Source organism: Nycticebus coucang, chromosome 12 (genome assembly GCF_027406575.1).
Source record: "Nycticebus coucang isolate mNycCou1 chromosome 12, mNycCou1.pri, whole genome shotgun sequence".
NCBI lineage: Eukaryota > Metazoa > Chordata > Mammalia > Primates > Lorisidae > Nycticebus > Nycticebus coucang.
Window position 1 is genome coordinate 112,145,694 of NC_069791.1, and position 23,449 is coordinate 112,169,142.

Here is a 23,449-nt window from a genome sequence, read left to right on the forward strand (position 1 = left end):
CTATTTTTTGGTTGTAGTTGTCATTGTTGTTTTGGCGGGCCAAGGCTGGATTTGAACCTGCCAGCTCTGGTGTATGTGGCTGGCGCCTTAGCCGCTTGAGCTACAGGTGCTGAGCAGCCAAAAGGTGTGGCACACACCAACGCCCCACCCCCTCCCTCCTTCCATCTCTCTGCTCTTCCTTTCTCCACCCTGCCCTCCTTCTTTCCCTCTCTGCTCTCCCCTTCCCCCACCCCCACCCTGTCATTAATTGTCCTCATATCAAAATTGAGTACATAGGATTCATGCTTCTGCATTCTTGTGATGCTTTACTAAGAATAATATCTTCCACTTCCATCCAAGTTAATACAAAGGATGTGAAGTCTCCATTTTTTTAGTGGCTGAATAGTATTCCATGGTGTACATATACCACAGCTTGTTAATCCATTCCTAGGTCGGTGGGCATTTAGGCTGTTTCCACATTTTGGCGATTGTAAATTGAGCTGCAAAAAACAGTCTAGTGCAAGTGTCCTTATGATAGAAGGATTTTTTTCCTTCTGGGTTGATGCCCAGTAATGGGACTGCAGGATCAAATGGGAGGTCTAGCTTGAGTGCTTTGGGGTTTCTCCATACTACCTTCCAGAAACGTTGTACTAGTTTGCAGTCCCACCAGCAGTGTAAAAGTGTTCCCTTCTCTCCACATCCACGCCAGCATCTGCAATTTTGAGATTTTGTGATGTGGGCCATTCTCACTGGGGTTAGATGGTATCTCCGAGTCATTTTGATTTGCATTTCTCTAATAGATAGGGATGATGAACATTTTTTTATATGTTTGTTAGCCATTCATCTGTCTTCTTTAGAGAAGGTTCTATTCATGACTCTTGCCCATTGATATATGGGATTGTTGGCTTTTTTCATGTGGATTAATTTGAGTTCTCTATAGATCCCAGTTATCAAGCTTTTGTCTGATTAAAAATATGCAAATATCCTTTCCCATTGTGTAGGTTGTCTCTTTGCTTTGGTTATTGTCTCCTTAGCTGTACAGAAGCTTTTCAGTTTAATGAAGTCACATTTGTTTATTTTTGTTGTTGTTGCAATAGCCACGGCAGTCTTCTTCATGAAGTCTTTCCCCAGGCCAATATCTTCCAGTGTTTTCCCTATGCTTTCTTTGAGGATTTTTATTGTGTCCTGCCTTAAATATAAGTCCTTTATCCATCTTGAATCAATTTTTGTGAGCGGGATATCCAGTTCTCCCAGCACCATTTATTGAATGGGGAGTCTTTCCCCCAAGGTATGTTCTTGTTTGGTTTATCAAAGATTAGGTGGTTGTAAGATGTTAAGTTTCATTTCCTGTTTTTCTATTCGATTCCAAGTGTCTCTGTCTCTATTTCTGTGCCAGTAGCATGCAGTCTTGACCACTTTGGCTTTGTAGTAGAGCCTAAAATCTGGTATGGTGATGCTCCCAGCTTTATTTTTATTACTAAGAACTGCCTTAGCTATACGTGGTTTTTTCTGGTTCTATACAAAATGCAGAATCATTTTTTCCAAGTCTAGAAAGTATGATGTTAGTATTTTAATAGGAATGGCACTGAATAGGTAGATTGCTTTGGGAAGTATAGACATTTTAACAATGTTGATTCTTCCCAGCCATGAGCATGGTATGTTCTTCCATTTGTTAATATTCTCTGCTATTTCCTTTCTTAGGATTTCATAATTTTCTTTATAGAGGTCCTTCACCTCCTTTGTTAGGTATATTCCTAGGTATTTCATTTTCTTTGAAACTACAGTGTAAGGAGTTGTGTCCTTAATTAGCTTCTCATCTTGACTGTTATTGGTGTATACAAAGCAATTGACTTGTGGACATGGATTTTATATCCTGAGACATTACTGTATTTTTTGATGAATTCTAGGAGTCTTGTGATTGAGTCTTTGGGATTCTCTAAGTATAAGATCATGTCGTCAGCAAAGAGGGAGAGTTTGACCTCCTCTCCTCCCATTTGGATGCCCTTTATTTCCTTGTCTTGCCTAATTGTATTGGCTAGAACTCTCAGCACTACGTTGAATAGTAAAGGTGACAGAGGACAACCTTGTCTGGTTCCAGTTCTAAGAGGAAAAGCTTTCAGTTTTACTCCATTCAATAAAATATTAACTGTGGGTTTGTCATAGATGGCTTCCATCAGTTTAAGAAATGTGCCACCTATGCCTATACTCTTCAATGTTCTAATTAGAAAAGGATGCTGGATTTTATCAAATGCTTTTTCCCCATCTATTAAGAGGATCATATGGTCTTTACGTTTGCCTCTGTTAATATGGTGGATAACGTTTATGGACTTGCGTATGTTAAACCAGCCTTGCATCCCTGGTATGAAACCTACTTGATCATGATGTATGACTTTTTTGATGATAAGCTGTAATCTATTGGCTAGGATTTTGTGGAGAATTTTTGCATCTATATTCATGAGTGAAATTGGCTGAAATTCTCCTTTTTGGTTGGGTCGTTTCCTGGTTTTGTTATCAGGGTGATGTTTGCTTCACAGAACATGTTGGGCAAGATTCCTTCCTCCTCAATTTTTTGGAATAATTTCTGTAGTACAGGAAGAAGCTCTTCCTTGAAGTTTTGATAGAATTCTGGTATGAAGCCATCTGGACCAGGGCATTTTTTGGTTGGAAGATTTTTTATTGTTTCTTTAATCTCAGTGCTTGGAATCGGTCTGTTTGGGAGCTCTATTTCTTCCTGGCTAAGTCTAGGGAGAGGATGTGATTCCAAATATTGATCCCTTTCCTTCACATTGTCAAATTTCTGGGAATAGAGTTTCTGGTAGTATTCAGAGATGATCTCTCTGTGGGATCAGTTGTTATTTGCCCTTTATCATTTCTGATTGAGGTTACTAGAGATTTTCCTTTTCTATTTCTAGTTAGTCTGGCCAGAGGTTTATCTATTTTTTAATTTTTTAAAAAAACCAACTCGTTTCATTAATTTTATGAATGATTCTTTTGTTTTCAATTTCATTGATCTCTGATTTGATTTTGGATATTTCTTTTCTTCTACTGGGTTTAGGCTTAGATTGTTCTTCTTTTTCCAATCCATTTTGTCGTTTCTACCGACTTTTTACTTACACCTCTTTGTGTTGTTTTTCAGTCACTGTTCCAGGGTAGTGATTGGCAAACAACAGCCCGTGAGCCAAATCCTGCCTGGCTGTTTTTATTTTTTGCTTTTTTCCTTTCTTTTCTTTTGTGTGCTTTAATCTGCACACTCTGGGGGTCAAGATGTATACAATTTGGCTTTTCATAGAAAAATGTGCTGAGCCCTGTTCTAGAGTTACACTTTCCAATATGGTAGCCATTTATTTAGCCACTGAGGACTTGAAATGGTGCCATTACGAGATGTGTTGAGAGGCAGAGCAAGATGGCAGCGGAGTAACAGCTTTCGTGCATCTGGGCACCGTGAGTCTGGGGAGATAGAACTCCAGGCATCTCTGGCTGGTGGGATCTGCCTATCATCACCCCTGCGCGGATACAGGGAGTCAGCGAGAGACTTCTGGACCCCAAGAGGAGGACTAAAACAGTGGAAAAACGGCAAGTGGTCGCGTGGGTTCAATCCGTCTAAACCCGCCCGCAACTGTAAGTTCAGTAGCAGCAAGAATGCAAACCAGAAAGGCCTTACCTGTGAACTGTTTTGGTGTCTTTGGACTTGGCACTCAGTTGAACTGCCTTGGGGAGAGCCTGAGTGGGAGTGGGCTCTGGCCATTGTCTAGGGCCCCAGTCTGAGCCGCTGAGCCAGACGGAGCTAATGGTGTTTGGCAGTGGGTCACAGGAAGCCATTGTGAGCGATCTGCCCCGGCAAGCTCCGCCCTCAGGGTCGCAGAGCTAGAATTGGGTGGGAGCTGGTAACCCAGCGACCAAGTAGCCTAAGGGCGGGGTCTGAGCCGCCTTGCAGCCCTAACCCTCAGGGGCAGAGTGAGACCAGTTTTGGCACACTGGGTAAGTGGATAGCTGCCTCAGCAGTGATTCCAGCAACAAGCACTTTCCTGGGACAGCTTCTGCTCAGCAAGTGAACAAGTTCAAAGTGCCTTTTAAGTGGGCTGAAGAGAGATTTAGGGTGTCTACCTGCTGGGGTTTGAGAAATCAGCACTCTCCAGTTATATCAGAACTGTGATTAACATCTCATACCCCAGAAGACCATGTGTTGCCCAGACAATATTCAACAACATATACATACTGCTTTGTTTTTGGTTGTGTTTCTTTTTTTTTTTGTTTTGTTTTTTTTTTTTTGTTTATTTTGATGTTGTTGATGTTGTTTTGTTTTATAAGTTCAACCTTTTCCATACAGATCCTTTTTCTTTCTCAATTTTTCCAGTTTAATTATAATTTCCCATTGCTATCTTTTTCAATAATTAGAACTTCATTTTTGCTAGTGTTTCTACCCCTATTATTTGGTTTTTCACCCAATTTTATCCCGTAAAGTTTTCTGTTTGCTTGTTTTGGTTTGACTTACAGCATTTTTGTCTTTCCTCTCTACTTGGTGGAGGTGGGGTACTGTGTCTGATCAGGTTAGCAAACAGCTGCTGACCTCAAGGGAACCACCAAACTGGGCACCCCCAGAAGGTGGGTTTTTTTTTAAGGTTGTGTCAAAGTACCCTACTGTACACCGATATTGTTCTGTCTCACTCTTTCTGTGCCTCTCTTCTTTTTGTCAATATTCCAATTTACTCACCCCCTCTCCTTTCTCTATTTTTCTTTGTTTTTCTTATCACTCAGTCCTCCTTTCTTTCATCCCTTTTTTGCTCTTCAACCATCTCACCCCTCTGGTCCTGTAACCCTTAGTCCACAGGCACGAGAACTTAAAGAGCAGGAGGAAGTGAAAGGAAAATTAGGGCAAGGAAACAGATAAAAGAAACCACTCATTTTCAACAGAGTATGAAACAGAAAACTCTAGGCAACATGAAGAACCAGTCCAGAACAACCCTGCCAAGGGACAATGAGGTAGCTACTGCAGATGATTCCACCTATGAAGAAATGTTAGTAATGACAGAAAGGGAATTTAGAATACACATGTTGAAAACAATGAAAGAAATGATGGAAACAATGAAGGAAACTGCTAAGAAAGTGGAAAATAACCAAAAGGAAATCCAAAAACAAATCAAATCAGAGATGAACGATATGAAGAATATAAAAAGGATATAGCAGAGCTGAAGGAAATGAAACAGTCAATTAGGGAACTTAAAGATGCAATGGAAAGTATCAGCAACAGGTTAGACCATGCAGAAGAAAGAATTTCAGAGGTAGAAGACAAAGTTCTTGAGATAACTCAGATAGTAAAAGAGGCAGAAAAGAAGAGAGAGAAAGCAGAACGTTCACTGTCAGAATTATGGGACTTTATGAAGCGTTCCAACATACGAGTTATAGGAATTCCAGAAGGGGAAGAAGAACGCCCCAGAGGAATGGAAGCCATACTGGAGAATATTATAAAAGAAAATTTCCCAAATATCACCAAAGATTCTGACACACTGCTTTCAGAGGGATATTGGACCCCAGGTCGCCTCAACTCTAACCGAGCTTCTCCAAGACACATCGTGATGAACCTGTCCGAAGTCAAGACAAAAGAAAAGATTCTGCAAGCTGCCAGGAGTAAGCGCCAGTGGACCTACAGGGGCAAATCCATCAGAGTGACCACAGACTTCTCTAACGAAACTTTCCAAGCAAGAAGACAATAGTCATTTACCTTTAATCTACTTAAACAGAACAATTTCCAGCCCAGAATTCTGTACCCTGCTAAGCTAAGCTTCAAAATTGACGGAGAAATCAAATCATTTACGGATATACAAACATTGAGGAAATTCGCCACAACAAGACCAGCTCTACAGGAAATACTTCAACCTGTTCTGCACACTGACCACCACAATGGATCAGCAGCAAAGTTAAGAACTCAGAAATTAAAGGACAGAACCTAACCTCCACACTGATGCAAAAGATAAAACTAAGCAATGGACTCTCACCAAATAAGATGAATAGAATACTACCACACTTATCAATTATCTCAATAAATGTTAATGGCTTGAATTCCCCACTGAAGAGACATAGATTGGCTGACTGGATTAAAAAACACAAGCCATCCCTTTGCTGTCTGCAAGAAACACACCTGGCTTCAAAAGACAAATTAAAGCTCCAAGTCAAGGGCTGGAAGACAATTTTTCAGGCAAATGGAATTCAGAAGAAAAGAGGAGTTGCAATCTTATTTTCAGATACATGTGGATTTAAAGCAACTAAACTCAAAAAAGACAAAGATGGTCACTTTATATTGGTCAAGGGAAAAATACAACAAGAAGACATTTCAATTCTAAATATCTATGCACCCAATTTAAATGCTCCCAGATTCTTGAAACAGACCTTACTCAGTCTGAGCAATATGATATCTGAGAATACCATAATAACAGGGAACTTTAACACTCCTCTTACAGAGCTGGACAGATCCTCTAATATCAATTCTAAATATCTATGCACCCAATTTAAATGCTCCCAGATTCTTGAAACAGACCTTACTCAGTCTGAGCAATATGATATCTGAGAATACCATAATAACAGGGGACTTTAACAGGGGACTCCTCTTACAGAGCTGGACAGATCCTCTAAAGATATAAGAGATTTAAATGAGACCCTAGAACAACTGTGCTTGACAGACGCATATAGAACACTCCACCCCAAAGATAAAGAATATACATTCTTCTCATCACCCCATGGAACATTCTCCAAAATTGATCATATCCTGGGACACAAAACAAATATCAACAGAATCAAAAGCATTGAAATTTTACCTTTTATCTTCTCAGACCATAAGGCACTAAAGGTGGAACTCAACGCTAACAAAAATGCTCGACCCCACCCAAAGACATGGAAATTAAACAATCTTCTGTTGAATAACAGATGGGTGCAGGAAGAAATAAAACAGGAAATCATTAACTTCCTTGAGCATAACAACAATGAAGACACAAGCTACCAAAACCTATGGGATACTGCAAAAGCAGATTTGAGAGGAAAATTCATCGCTTTAGATGCCTACATTCGAAAAACAGAAAGAGAGCACATCAACAATCTCACAAGAGATCTTATGGAATTGGAAAAAGAAGAACAATCTAAGCCTAAACTCAGTAGAAGAAAAGAAATATCCAAAATAAAATCAGAGATCAATAAAATTGAAAACAAAAGAATCATTCAGAAAATTAATGAAACAAGGAGTTGGTTTTTTGAAAAAATAAATAAAATAGATAAACCATTGGCCAGACTAACGAGGAATAGAAAAGTAAAATCTCTAGTAACCTCAATCAGAAATGATAAAGGGGAAATAACAACTGATCCCACAGAGATACAAGAGATCATCTCTGAATACTACCAGAAACTCTATGCCCAGAAATTTGACAATGTGAAAGAAATGAATCAATATTTGGAATCACACCCTCTCCCTAGACTCAGCCAGGAAGAAACAGAGCTCCTGAACAGACCAATTTCAAGCACCAAGATCAAAGAAACAATAAAAAATCTTCCAACCAAAAAATGCCCTGGTCCAGATGGCTTCATACCAGAATTCTATCAAACCTTCAAGGAAGAGCTTATTCCTATACTGCAGAAATTATTCCAAAAAATTGAGGAAGAAGGAATCTTCCCCAACACATTCTATGAAGCAAACATCACCCTGATACCAAAATCAGGAAAAGACCCAAACAAAAAGGAGAATTTCAGACCGATCTCACTCATGAATATAGATGCAAAAATCCTCAACAAAATCCTAGCCAACAGATTACAGCTTATCATCAAAAAAGTCATTCATCATGATCAAGTAGGCTTCATACCAGGGATGCAAGGCTGGTTTAACATACGCAAGTGCATAAACGTTATCCACCATATTAACAGAGGCAAAAATAAACATCACATGATCCCCTCAATAGATGCAGAAAAAGCATTTGATAAAATCCAGCATCCTTTTCTAATTAGAACACTGAAGAGTATAGGCATAGGTGGGACATTTCTAAAACTGATTGAAGCTATCTATGACAAACCCACAGCCAATGTTTTACTGAATGGAGTAAAACTGAAAGCTTTTCCTCTAAGAACTGGAACCAGACAAGGTTGTCCTCTGTCACCTTTACTATTCAACGTAGTGCTGGAAGTTCTAGCCAATACAATTAGGCAAGACAAGGAAATAAAGGGCATCCAAATGGGAGGAGAGGAGGTCAAACTCTCCCTCTTTGCTGATGACATGATCTTATACTTAGAGAACCCCAAAGACTCAACCACAAGACTCCTAGAAGTCATCAAAAAATATAGTAATGTTTCAGGATATAAAATCAATGTCCACAAGTCAGTAGCCTTTGTATACACCAATAACAGTCAAGAGGAGAAGCTAATTAAGGACACAACTCCCTTCACCATAGTCTCAAAGAAAATGAAATATCTAGGAATATACCTAACGAAGGAGGTGAAGGACCTCTATAAAGAAAACTATGAAATCCTCAGAAAGGAAATAGCAGAGGATATTAACAAATGGAAGAACATACCATGCTCATGGACGGGAAGAATCAACATTGTTAAAATGTCTATACTTCCCAAAGCAATCTATTCAATGCCATTGCTATCAAAATACCAACATCATACTTTCAAGATTTGGATAAAATGATTCTGCGTTTTGTATGGAACCAGAAAAAACCCCGTATAGCTAAGGCAGTCCTTAGTAACAAAAATAAAGCTGGGGGCATCAGCATACCAGATTTTAGTCTGTACTACAAAGCCATAGTGCTCAAGACAGCATGGTACTGGCACAAAAACAGAGACATAGACACTTGGAATCGAACTGAAAACCAAGAAATGAAACTAACATCTTACAACCACCTAATCTTCGATAAACCAAACAAGAACATACCCTGGGGGAAAGACTCCCTATTCAATAAATGGTGTTGGGAGAACTGGATGTCTACATGTAAAAGACTGAAACTAGACCCACACCTTTCCCCACTCACAAAAATTGATTCATGATGGATAAAGAACTTAAATTTAAGGCATGAAACAAAAAAAATCCTCCAAGAAAGCATAAGAAAAACACTGGAAGATATTGGCCTGGGGAAAGACTTCATGAAGAAGACTGCCATGGCAATTGCAACAACAAAAAAAATAAACAAATGTGACTTCATTAAACTGAAAAGCTTCTGTACAGCTAAGGAGACAATAACCAAAGCAAAGAGACAACCTACACAATGGGAAAGGATATTTGCATATTTTCAATCAGACAAAAGCTTGATAACTGGGATCTATAGAGAACTCAAATTAATCCACACGAAGAAAGCCAACAATCCCATATATCAATGGGCAAGAGACATGAATAGAACTTTCTCTAAAGATGACAGACGAATGGCTAACAAACATATGAAAAAATGTTCATCATCTCTATATATTAGAGAAATGCAAATCAAAACAACCCTGAGATATCATCTAACCCCAGTGAGAATGGCCCACATCACAAAATCTCAAAACTGCAGATGCTGGCGTGGATGTGGAGAGAAGGGAACACTTTTACACTGCTGGTGGGACTGCAAACTAGTACAACGTTTCTGGAAGGTAGTATGGAGAAACCTCAAAGCACTCAAGCTAGACCTCCCATTTGATCCTGCAATCCCATTACTGGGCATCTACCCAGAAGGAAAGAAATCCTTTTATCATAAGGACACTTGTACTAGACTGTTTATTGCAGCTCAATTTACAATCGCCAAAATGTGGAAACAGCCTAAATGCCCACCAACCCAGGAATGGATTAACAAGCTGTGGTATATGTATACCATGGAATACTATTCAGCCATTAAAAAAAATGGAGACTTTACATCCTTTGTATTAACCTGGATGCAAGTGGAAGACATTATTCTTAGTAAAGCATCACAAGAATGGAGAAGGATGAATCCTATGTACTCAATTTGATATAAGGACAATAAATGAGAATTAAGGTTATGGGGGGGGGAAGCAGAAAGAGGGACAGAGGGAGGGGGGGTGGGGCCTTTGTGTGTGACACTTTATGGGGGCAAGACATGATTGCAAGAGGGACTTTACCTAACAATTGCAATCAGTGTTACCTGGCTTATTGTACCCTCAATGAATCCCCAACAATAAAAATAAAAAAAAAAAGAAAAGAAAATTTTTAATTATATGTCTGGTTCACATTATATTTCTATTTGCCAAACACTGCTCTAAGATTATAATGTATATCTTCCAAGCATCACAGTCTGTCTTTAAGTAACAATTGTTCTACTTCATGAACAATGTGAGGCTCTTACAACAGTACATTTCTGTTTACATCCTTCTGTACTTTGTGATCTTTTCTGTTATATTTTACATATTCTGTAAACCCCATTTTGCACTGATATGTTATTTCTTTCATTCATTTTCTCTCTTTTGTTTTTCCTTTAAAGAGAATTTACACAGATGTCTTTTTTTAATTTTTGGAGGCAGAGTCTTGCACTGTCACACAGACTGGAATGCAGTGGTGTCACAGCTCACAGCAGACTCAGACTTGTGGGCTCAAGCAATCTTCCCGCCTCAGCCTCCCAAGTAGCTGAGAATACAGTCATGAACCCTCACACTCAGCTAATTTTTCTGTTTTTTATAGGGACAGGGTCTTAGTGTTGCCTAGGCTGACCTCAAACCCCTGGCCTTGAATGATCTTCCTGTCTTGGCCTTCCAAACTGATGGGATTATAGGCATGAGCCACTGTACTTAGCCCATCTGTCTTAACCAAATAACATTTCTAAAATTTGTATATCCCTTGAGATAGAGTAAAGGAATTATCTACTCTAACCACCAGGAATCTCTCTTATATTTGGGCAGAGTAAATGTTGGGAAATTCAACATAAAGCTTGTGCGGTAAATAGATGTACATTTTAACAAACAAAATATTTCCTGTGATGCCTTTTAACCCAGTGAAATTATAAATGCCCAGAATTTTTAAAACTTTACGTAGTACTGTAGAGTAGACAATTAAGGGGCGGGGGGTTAATCTTTACTCCTCTCTCCCCAGTGACAGTCACTGTTGTCATTTTCTAGGAGTGATTTCCATCACACCTTTAAATAATAGCTCTGTTTCTTGACTTGTCAACTTTGAACAGTATGTCTTGATCACTACTACAAAGATTAGGAGTTTACTTTATACATACTGCCTTCCATCTTTTTCTCCCCCTTTTCTTACTTTTTTAAGTTATTTATATTTACTGCTTTTTTGTATCTATGTTTTTGTGCTTTTTTTTTTTTTTTTGAGACAGAGTCTCAAGTTGTTGCCCTGGGTAGAGTGCCATGGCATCTTAGCTCATAGCAACCTCCAACTCTCGGGTGATCTTCTTGCCTCATTTTGTCCATTTTTAGTAGAGATGAGGGTCTCCCTCTTGTTCAGGCTGGTCTTGAACTCATGAGTTTATGAGCGATCCACCCACTTCAGCCTCCCAGAGTGCTAGGATTATAGGCATGAGCCACCGCATCTGGCCCTTTTGTGCTTTCTTTAGAAGTTGATTGCAAGGGATGATGATCAGTATGCAATTTGTGATTGTGTATAATTATATAAATGCCACACTGCATTAAAATAAATTGCATAAATGGGACCCAAAGAGAAGAAGATGTTTTCCAATGTCATTAAAACTTTGCTGCCCAGGGTGGTGCCTGTGGCTCAGGGAGTAGGGCACCAGTCCCATATACCAAGGGTGGCAGGTTCGAACCCGACCCTGGCCAAACTGCAACAAAAAAAAATTAATTAAAAAGAACAAAAAACAAAACTTTGTTGCCCAAAGGAGAATCTTCCAAATATCCTAGTCTTTTCTGTGTGAATTTTTTTTTTAAGGGAAGTAATTTTCTTTTCCTTGAATGATACCTTTCTTTTTTTTCATGTGTAGTGAATGATGAATAAACCCTGTTAAAAAGTCTCTGTTTCACCTTCACAGTTGATAATATTGCTGGATATGGAATTCTAGAAGCAAAACTTGTATCCTCTCAGAACTTTAAATACATTGCTCTAATCACTGGAATCACTGATTTACTTTTCTGTTTATTTCAAGGCAGGTACCATGTTTTCTGTCTTTATATTCTAGCATTTAATCTAGAGTTTTTTCCTGCTGATCTGACACTTTTCCCTTCTCTTTACTGCTTTTGGCTAGTTCTGATTATCTTTTAAAGAGCTGTCCTAATTTCAGACTGGAAAAGTAGAAAAGGGAATTACCTCAGCCCTCCTCGGAGTTCACCCTCTTGTTCAGCTGCTTTCTGCCTCACCAGCCACACAGCTGAAAAAAAGTGATCAGCCTTCTCTGAAAGGAGCATTTTGAGGGATTCAAATAAATTTCAGAATAAAACTAGAAAACGAAATGCAGAATTTTAAAGTATTAATAAAATGGAATGATTAAATTGGTCTTTATCATAGAATATTCCTATAACATAAAACCTGGTTTTCAAATCAAAGTGTAATAAAGCCTTAACAAGTACTCCTCCATCCCATCTGCCGGGTCAGGTGTCCAGGAAAGATGACTTGGTCTAACTTGTCTCCTTCCATTGACTTCTCTAGAACTAATAGGTCAGGATGCTATTGCTTTCTTCAGAAGAGCTTTCAATAGGATTCCTAAGAATAACATAATGTAAAGAGATGCAGGCAACTTGGATGAACAAATCTAGCATTATACATAGAGCAAGAAAAAGAAGGAAATTCTAAAACATCCCCCAACAGGAATGCATCTTCCCAGTAAGCGAAGAGAAATAATCCTTTCACAAAAAGACAAAATGCTGGATAATTCCACGTACATGAAGTCCCTCCACTAAGTCAGGTTTATAAAGACAAAAAGGAGAGTGGTGGTTGCTGTGGGTGGGGAGAGGAGGGATAAGGAGCTGTGATTTGATGTGTTTCAGTTCTACAGGATAGAAAGAGTTCTGGAGATTGGTGTGAATGGACGTAACATTTCTGAACTGTACACTTAAAAATAGTTAAGGAGATAAATTTTAAGTTATGTGTACTTTACTATTATTAAACATTTTTAAAAAGAGATTCAGACAACTTGGAACACCTTTGTTTATAGTAGAATACTTTGTTTGGAGTAGAATCTCTTGATGATCGGAGATAAAATGCTGATGAGAGAGGCTTATTCACTTTGAAATTTAAACAGAATTAAGAATTATCATCAAGAAAAGTACATGATGAGTTCATAAATTTCAGTTACTGCTTGCCTATTTTATGCTTTAGCTATTAAAATCCTTTTAGATCCAGCCTTTCTCCTCTCACCTATTGTATGGACACTTAGATGATGGTCTGCGTTAATCAAGCTAGAGTATGAAGTGTCAACTCTATAGACTGACAGAAGTACAGCTGTGAAATTATATTTATTAAAATTATATTCATTTAAAAAAATAAATCTTTTTTTTTAATATGTACTTATTTCACTAAAGTTCAGAAGATTTTAGCAATGGCTTATCTTTCTTTACATTTGAAAACATAACAAAAAGAAAAATAGAAAAAGAATAAATTTGAAAACATAGGTTTGTGACCATCTCCAGTAAAACTGAGCATTTCCATTTAAAAGCTCTTGTTATGTAGAAATTTGGTATTTGACACTGACGCCTGCTTTTACCTCACACTTTAAGGCAGTGTGTCATCTCAAGATTTTAGTTTAAATAACATGAAGCTAAGTTTAGATCACCTTATACTCGTATGACTTATGTTGTGCTGGAGCACTTTCATGTTTCTTACTAGCAGTAATATTTGAAAATTGTTTTCTTTCCATATCTTCATGTTAATTGACTAACCATAATTAAGTCTTTATCATCTACATTTCTAACAGTGTGTTATATTATTTAGTACTTACTACCATCTATAGTGTAATTTTTTTGTAATCGTATAATGATGCTTACAAATGACACAACACACTAAGAAAATGGAGAAATAAAATGGTATTTTTCCAGGTCCATTAACTAAATTTGAACAAATTTCGTGTTTGAGTTGCCCAAATCATATGCATTTAGTAGCATTCCTATGTATTTGTAGTAGTGTTAGCTGAAATAAAATATGAAGTGTGTAAATCCTGATCCTTAACTGTCAGATATAAAAATTCTTAACTTTTTATTTTGGTGGTTCTTTTTTTTTCTGAGACAGAGTCTCACTCTGTCACCCGGGCTAGAGTGCCATGGCATCAACCTACCTCACAGCAAGCTCAAACGCCTGAGTTCAAGTGACCCTCCTGCCATAGCCTCCCAAGTAGCTGGGACTACAGGCACCTGCCATAATGCCCAGATAATTTTCCTGTTTTCAATAGAGATGGAGTCTGGCTCTTGCTCAGACTGGTCTCAAGCTCCTGAGCTCAAGAGATCCTCCTGCTTTGGCTTCCCAGAGTGCTGGATCACAGGTCTGAGCCACCGCTGGCTGTTCTTTTTTTTGAGACAGAGCCTCAAGCTGTCGCCCTGGGTAGAGTGTGATGGCATCACAGCTCACAGCAACCTCCAACTCCTGGGCTCAAGCCATTCTACTGCCTCTAGGCGCCTGCCGCAACGCCCAGCTATTTTTGGTTGCAGCCATCATTGTTGTTTGGCGGGCTCGGGATAGATTCAAACCCACCAGCTCAGGTGTATGTGGCTGGTGCCTTAGCTGCTTGAGCCACAGGCGCCAAGCCTGGCTATTCTTTTTTGACACTTTGTGTTTATTTGGGGGAGGCTGGGTGGAATGATGAAGGATGATTGCTGTGGCCCAAATCAACTTTGTTATTGTAATGATAGGTGGTTCAATGTGTAAATGTTATCTCCAGATTTGAGGTCCTTCCTTTCGTCCATTCAAGAATCTTTGATTCAGCTTGCATTGCGGTTAGTGCAAAAGCCAAGGGTTTGCCAGATAGAAATGTTCTAGAGCTCTCCTTTTATGTCCCCTTTTCCCAAATACAAAATAACTACAATCTGTGGTGGATAAATGAATGTTTACAATTCTTTACACTTTTCCATATATTTGAAGTTTTCACAATAAAATATTAGGGAAAAGAGGAACTGTGTCCTCTAAAAACTTTGTGTATATTTTCAGTAGAGTAGGGCAGTTGGGGTAGTGCTGGGATCCAGAGGTTCCAAATGTCCATCTAGCTGATGGCTAAACTGCCCACCGTGAGGTTGCTGGAACACCTCCCACCTTGCCACCCAGCCACCAGGACCGTTCTATACAGGCTATTCTTGCTGTTCACACCAGCTACTTCTCTTCTTCTTTTTGTCCTTTCCTGATGCTTTGGGAAGGTTTGGACCACTCTCTTTGAACATCCAGATCATTGTCATCTCTAAAAGCATGCACCCTCCACTTTTCCCATCAGTCAGCAGGGAAAAGACAGAGAAGGAGGCACTAGCACTCATTAAGAGTACCATCAGGTTGGGCAGCGCCTGTGGGTCAGTAAATAGGGCGCCAGCCCCATACACCGAGGGTGGCGGGTTCGAACCCAGCCTGGCCAAAATGCAACAAAAATAGCCGGGTGTTGTGGTGGGCGCCTGTAGTCCCAGCTACTCGGGAGACTAAGGCAAAAGAATCACCTAAGCCCAAGAGCTGGAGGTTGCTGTGAGCTGTGACGCCACAGTACTTTACCAAGGGTGACAAAGAGACTCTGTCTCTAAAAAAAAAAAGAGAGTCTGTCATGTACTATTCACCCTAATGTGCACTTTTTTATTTTCCTGTTGAATTCTTGAAATAACCTATCTTATAATTGAGTAACTTTGTCTCAGAGTCAACTCATAATGACAGAATATAATAGATTCAAACCTTCAAGTCTCTCCTCCCAAATCACATTCATGTGCTTTGTAAAATGTCTGCTCCCTTCTCAGATTTCCATTTATGATCCTTCTCTGCCACTAGAAAAGCCTTCTGAGGTACTTCCATGCCACAGAGAGTCCTTGGGAATTCTTTGCATTTGGGGCTCTTGTAGGAAGTAAAAAGGTAAAGTTGAGGATTGCCGTGTATTCATATTAGTGTTTATGTAATTGAATGAGCAAGAGACCTTCTGACACACTTGAACCTATTTTCCTACCCACTATCCCTACTGAAGAAAGTCATTCAGTCAGTCTGCCTTGTTTCTCTTTAATAATGGAAAGTCATGCTAGGAATGCTTTCAATTGCTTTGCTAATGATAAGGCAGAGAGGAATGACATTCTTTTCATAATTGTACCAGTATCTACTTTATTTTGTTGCCTTACCTGTTGTTTAGAATGAAAGGACCATCCGAAGGTGGGAGTAGATGAGTCATAGGTGCCTTGGATCTCATGTCTGAAGACCATTTATGCTATCACATTTTTAAGAAAAATACTTTTTTTTTTGAGACAGAGTCTCACTATGTCGCCCTTGGTAGAGTACCATGGAGTCACATCTCACAGCAACCTCAAACTCTCAGGCTTAAACAATTCTCTTGCCTCGGCCACCCAAGTAGCTGGGACTATAGGCACCTGCCACAATGCCTGGCTATTTTTTGTTTGTAGTTGTCATTGTTGTTTGGCAGGCCCGATTCGAACCCACCAGCTCCAGGTGTATGTGGCTGGTATCCTAGGTGCTGAGCTACAGGCGCTGAGCCAAGAAAAATAATTTAAAAGAAAATCAATTTCATATCATGTTACAGAAATCAGTAGTCAGACCATCATTTTCTGAGTATTGCATTAGGTGTCATCCATTTGCTACAGAGAATTGGAGAATTCTCGAAGAGATTAGTTTCTAGTTTGCTGTAGCTAGGATTCAATCCCAGAAGGGTCTTCACAAAGCAAACCAAGATGCAAGAAGTATATGGTTTTTCTTGTGTCAGATGATCTTTTGGTGAGTGATTCTCTGTCTGAAGGAGCTGAAATGCCACTCTCCACGTCAGGAGCAGCCTATTGGTTGGCACTTTGTCCCCTCTAACAGTAAAGCCATTATACTCTGTTCATTCATCACATCAGATTGTTAGTGCTACTGATGCCATCACATTTGGAATTTGCCTGAATAATATGACATGACATCCATTTAGGATGGCTAAGTTTATGACATACAATGAAAGCATTAGAGTTTACAGAAGGACCCTACATGTGGCTGGCAGGTTTCTTCATACCTTCTCCATTAGAGCTGGCTGCCATGGGCATCATCAGACCAAGGTGAGTGATCAAGCAGAGAGGAATAGTTGGAGCCTTCAAGGCACCTGCCTGCTTCCTTTATCATCATTTTTGAAGCAGTAGTTTACTTTCAAATTTGACCCTACTCAGTTGGCATTATGGTACTCAGTTGGCATTTCTTTCTTTCTCAAGTTGAAATTAATGAGTTTGTAAGAAGAACAGGAGGAACCAAAAATGACTGTTTCTCAAGAGATAAAATGTCTTCAAAAACACACAGGATTGAAAAACTTATGCTATAAAATTTATTGTTTAGGTAACTGGCTTTGAAATTTTTCTTATGTGTCATTTCTATTTGTAAATGTTAACAACTGTGGAATACAACAATTCAGATGAAGTGAAGATGGATTTCAGGACCCATTTTTGTTTGTTTTTGTTTTTTTGAGATAGGGTTTCTGTCACTCAGGCCGGAGTACAGTGGCACAGTCACGGGTCACAATAACCACCAACTCCCAGAGGTAAGCAATCCTCCTGCCTCAGCCTCCTGGCTACTTAGGACTATAGGTGCATGCCACCACACCTGGCTAATTTTTCTACTTTGTAGAGAGAGAGTGTCACTCTGTTGCCCAGACTGGTCTCATACTCCTACCTTCAAGGGATTCTCCCTCATCACCTCCCAAAGTGCTGGGACTATAGGCCTGAGCCACCGTGCCCTAAAAGGATATTTCTGAAAAATGTACATGTATTCTTTTAAAAGTTAGGTAACATGTTTATGGAGCTGGAAGGAACTTGGAGGTGATTGAGTCTACCTGCTGTCATGTTACAAGAGAGAATTGGAGGCTCAGAGAAGCTGTATCTTAACCAAGATCACAAGGCAGTTTATGACCGAGCTGAGTACTGTATACCCATGTGATGACAAGGAATGATTTACTCTTGGTATACAGGTTTTTCACAGATTAAGAAAATGTTTGTGATAGTCCTTGCAATTTTTAAAAATATTTTCAATGAAATACGCAACTTTATTTATAAAAGCTAAATAATACCCCCCAAAATTTATAATTAAAAGCAGCACTCCTCTCCTACCCCAATCCTGTTCCTCAGAGGTAATCACTTTTAATTCTTTCTTTTGATGTTTACCTATACCTGCTATTCCTTGATTTTTTTATTTACCCTGTGACTTGCAGATATTGTAGGTAAGGGCCTCGTTGTGTTACACTCGCCCACCACTGGGTGCCTTCCTCTCCCTTCTCTTCCCAGGGTGTTGCTCCAATTTTGTCCTTTGATCTTCTTTTTCAGAATTGTTTTGGCTATCATAGATCCCTTGTATTTCCCTATGAACTTTAGAATCATCCTGCAACTTTATTCAAAGGGCCTAGTAAAATTTTGATTGAGGTTGAATTAGGCCGTGTAGCACCTTTCCCCTATCATAATCTCCCTCAAGTGATAACACACCACTTCACATACAGTGTGGGGGCTTCATAGTCCAGTGCTCACATGTGTCCCTGCCTAGCCTTTACTTTTATATAGTATAACTAGCACACAGCATTATTATATTTCTTATTTAAATAGTCAATGATTTTTAAATTTTTAAATTTTATATTTCAGGTGATTTATGGGGTACAAGTGGAGTTTTGTTAGATGGATATACTGTATAGTGGTGAAGCCTGAAGTGATAAGAAATCTTACATATTTACCCATATAGAAACATCTCCTCACTCCTTTGTGTAGCAACGTATTTCCATTTGATACCATTTTCCTTTTGCCTGAAGGATTCAGTCATGTCTTGTAGTAGGGACCTGCAGGTGATGAATTCTTGTAACTTTTGTATGTATGAGTATGGCTTTATTTTACCCTCATTTATGAAAGATACTTTAGCCTAAAATAGAATTCTAAATGGACAGGCTTTTTCTCTTTCAGTACTTTTTTTTTTCTTAGATAAAGTCTTACTCTGTTGCCCAGGCCAGAGTACCATGGTGTCAGCTTAGCTCACAGCAACCTCAAACTTCTGGGTTCAAGCGATCCTCCTACCTTACCCTACCCAGAAGCTGGGACTGCAGGACCCACCATGACACCAGCTAATATTTTTCAATTTTTACCAGATTTGGGGTCTCACTCTTACTCAGGCTGATCTCGAACTCCTGAGCTCAAGGGATCCTCCTGCCTCAGCTGGGATTATAGGCTTGAGCCACCTCACTAGTCTCTTCAGGTCTTTAAAGATGTTGCTCCACTGTCTTCTCACTTGGATTGTTTCTGAACAGAAATCTGTTGTCATCCCTTATCTTTGTTTATCTTCATGTAAGACGACTTTTCTATGGCTAATTTCTAAGATTTTTTTCTTTATCACGCATTTTGATTATGATGTGCCTTAGTGATGTTTTCTTCAGATTTCTAATCTTGGGATTTGTGGAGCTGCTTGGATCTCTGGGTTTATAGCTTTCATGAAGTTTGCAAATTTTTCAACCTTTATGTCTTCAGATATTTTTCCTCCCTACTCTAATTTTCTTCTTTAGGGAATCCAATTACTCTGTTTCATAGGTCACAGGTGTTCTTTTCATTTTTTAAATTTCTTTTTCTCTGTATTTCATTTTAGGTAAGTGTTATTGATATGCCTTCAAATTCACTAGTATTTGCTTCAGTGATGTCTTTGCTTCACCAATGCTGTGATGGATGGATCTCATTTGGTGATGGGAATAGGCATTATTCTCTGCCCTGAGTAAGCACCACACCCTGTTCCTCAAATCCATCTCCACATTTCAGAAGTCCATTTCCTGCCTTAGTTTTCCTTTCTTGCACCATGCCTTATAACTGTCTAAGGCAGTAAACTAGAGTAATCCTTGGGTTCACCTTGTTTCCTGCCTCCCAATATATATACAGGGCTTTCCTGCCTGATATACAGTGCCTTTAAAACCATCTAACCCCAGCAAGAATGGCCCACATCACAAAATCTCAAAACTGCAGATGCTGGTGTGGATGTGGAGAGAAGGGAACACTTTTACACTGCTGGTGGGACTGCAAACGAGTACAACCTTTTTGGAAGGAAGTATGGAGAAACCTCAAAGCACTCAAGCTAGAACTCCCATTTGATCCTGCAGTCCCAATACTGGACATCTACCCAGAAGGAAAAAAATCCTTTTATCCACAAGGACACTTGCACTAGACTGTTTTTTGCAGCTCAATTTATAATCGCCAAAATGTGGAAACAGCCTAAATGCCCACTGACCTAGGAATGGATTAACAAGCTGTGGTATATGTATACCATGGAATACTATTCAGCCATTAAAAAAAATGGAGACTTTACATCCTTCGTATTAACTTGGATGGAAGTGGAAGACATTATTCTTAGTAAAGCATCACAAGAATGGAGAAGCATCAATTCTATGTACTCAATTTTGATATGAGGACAATTAATGACAGGGTGGGGGTGGGGGAAGGGGAGAGCAGAGAGAGAAAGAAGGAGGGCAGGGTGGAGAAAGGAAGAGCAGAGGGAGGGAAGGAGGGAAGGGGTGGGGCCTTGGTGTGTGCCACACCTTTTGGGGTTTTGGGGACAAGACACGATTGCAAGAGGGACTTTGCCTAATAAATGCAATCAGTGTAATCTGGTTTATTGTACCCTCAATGAATCCCCAACAATAAAAAAAAAAAAAGAAAATGGAAAAGACAAGATGGAACACTATTATAATATATCAGCAAACAACACATAATTCATCCAAAAGGCAAAAGAATAAGAGGAACAAAGGAACACAAAACAAACAGGATACAAAGAAACAAGCATGATGGCAGTGAGACCCATCCTTATCATCAAATAAAAGTAAAAGCCAGAGATCGCCAGACTGAATAAAAAAGCAACTCAATTATATGCTGTTTATAAGAAACATACTTTAATTATGAAGACAACCAAGTTGCCAGTTAAAAGGCTAAACAAAAATGTACTATGTAAATACTAAACATAAGAAAATAGAATTAGCTAATTAATAACAGACAAAATTGACATCAAAAAGGTTAGTAGGAAAGATTAGTAGAAATGAAGAAGAATATTCTACAATGAAAAAAGGAGCAATTCACTAAGAAGACATAACATTCTTGAATGGGCATAAACATATCAAAAGAGCTTCAAATTACATGAACCAAAAAATTAGCACAATTAAATGGAGAAATAAACAATTCTTCAACCATAGTTGGAGATTTTCACACCCCTCTCAGTATTTAAAAGAAGTAGATTAAAAAAGAATATGGTAACAAAACAGAAGATTTGAATGGTACAAGCTAACTTAGTCCTGAAATGATATTCATGGAAGATTCTATTCTTTCTTTTAAATGTATGTGAGACATTCACCAAGACAGACAATACGCCAGGCCATAAAAAAATCTCATTAGTTATCAAAGAAGTTTAAAATAACCCTGGATTAAAGTAGAAAGTACAAGAGATATCAGAAAATATTTTATAATAGATGATAGTGAAAAGTGCCTATCAACCCATGAATGGATTAATAAATTGTGGTATATGTATACCATGGAATATTATGCAGCAGTAAAAAAGGGAGACTTTATTTTTACATGGATGGAGCTGGAAAATATTTTTCTTAGCAAAGTATCTCAGGAATGGAAAAAAAAGTATCCAATGTACTCAGTACTACTGTGAAACCAATTTATAATAACTCACACTTGCATATGAAAAATGAAACACAACTTTAGACTATGATGAAGGAGGGAAGGGAAGGGTGAGGGCTGGGGAGGGGGTGGGAGGGATAGTAGGGGACAGTAGGGGGACCACAACTATGGAGCACATGGCAAGTACAAGTTGGTTCTATCATGTGTAGAACACAAATGTCCTAATGCTATAATTGGGTAACTGAGATGAAAGCTATGCTGATTAGTATGATGTAAGCACTCCAATTTGTACAAATAATCAACACACTGAAATGGACATAAATGTATTTATGATCTATGTGCAAAAGACTTAATAAAAAAATAAAATTAAAAAAAAAAAAAGAAAGAAAAAAGAATTCAAAATCCTGGGCCGGGTATAGTGGCTCATGTCTATATCCCAGCACTCTGGGAGGCTGAGGCTTGTGGATAGCTTGAGCTCACGAGTTTGACATGAGCCTCAGAAAAAGCAATACCCTGTTTCTACTAAAAATATAAAGATTGATATAAGAGGATCACTGGAGCCCAAGAGTTAGGACATTGCTGTGAGCTATGACACCATGGCACTCAGGGCAACAGCTTGAGACTCTGTATCAAAAAAAAAAAAAAAAAATCCTAAAAGTATTAAAATTATAACAAGGGAATATTTTGACCTAATAATTTTATGCTAATGAATTTGACAACTTAAGCTGAAATGGAATAGTCCTTGGAAAACACAAATTACTTAAACTTATACAAGAAGAAACTGAAAATCTAAATACCTATATCTATTTAAAAAATTGACGTCATAATAAACATTCCACAAAGAAACTCCATGCTCAATTGCTTCACTGATAAATTCTACCAAAAATTTAAGAAAAATTCTACATAAATTGTGTCAGAAAATAACAAAAAAGGAAACAATCCTAACAAGATGTATGAGGTCAGCATCATCCTGGTACCAAAACTTGACAAAGATATAAAAGATAATTACAGCTTAATATTTCTCATGAAAAATACTTAACACAAGATTAGCAGTAAAATTCAGCAAAATGTTCAAAGAATAACACTTCATGACCAAGTGGGATTTCTCTCAGGCATGTAAATCTGATTAAATTTTCAAAAATCAATCAATATACTGTGAAGACTTTGAAAAGACACAGAAAGAGCATCTGAAAAGATCAAAACACCCAAATATCCATCTATGAATCAAACTTTTCAAACAAGAAATAGAAGGAAACTTTCTCAACCTCATAAAGAACTTGTATGAACAACCTAAAATCATATATAAGGGAGAAGACATTGAGCTTCCCTGCCCTAATACTGGAAACAAAGCAAAGAAAAGAAACAAAAGACGTAAAGGCTGGGCACAATGGCTCATGCCTATAATTTAATCCTAGCACTCTAGGAGGCCGAGGCAGGAGGATCTCTTGAGCTCAGGAGTTTGAGAGTGGCTTGAGCAAGATGGCAAGACCCTGTCTCTACTAAATACAGAAAAATTAGGTGTTGTGGTGTGGGTGCCTTGTAGCCCCAGCTACTCTGGAGGCTGAGGTGGGAGGATTGCTTGAGCCTAGGAGTCTGAGGTTGCAGTGAAGTAGGCTGGCTCCACGGCAGTATCTAGCCTGGGCAACAAAGTGAGACTCTGTATCCCTCCACCTCCCCGGAAAAGGAACAACACTAGAAGGGGTATGCTATCTGATTTTCAAGACTTACAATAAACTCACAGTAAAAAGAGTGTGATGGAACTGGCATAAAACATATAAAT

At 38.7% G+C, this 23,449-nt stretch overlaps 1 protein-coding gene across 4 annotated transcripts in view; it reads right to left on the reverse strand.

The window, feature by feature from the left end:
* Positions 1-23,449, reverse strand: part of PARN (poly(A)-specific ribonuclease) — a 272,151-nt gene that overhangs the window by 72,552 nt on the left and 176,150 nt on the right. Inside the window, exon 24 of one of the 4 annotated variants that reach the window (XM_053557662.1) lies at positions 12,212-12,272. The exons of the other annotated variants lie outside the window; for them this stretch is intronic. Within the exon in view, the coding sequence (XP_053413637.1) occupies positions 12,242-12,272 (31 nt within the window). The 3' untranslated portion in view covers positions 12,212-12,241. Of the gene's footprint in view, positions 1-12,211; positions 12,273-23,449 lie in introns of those variants that run through there. 4 annotated transcript variants of the gene reach the window in all.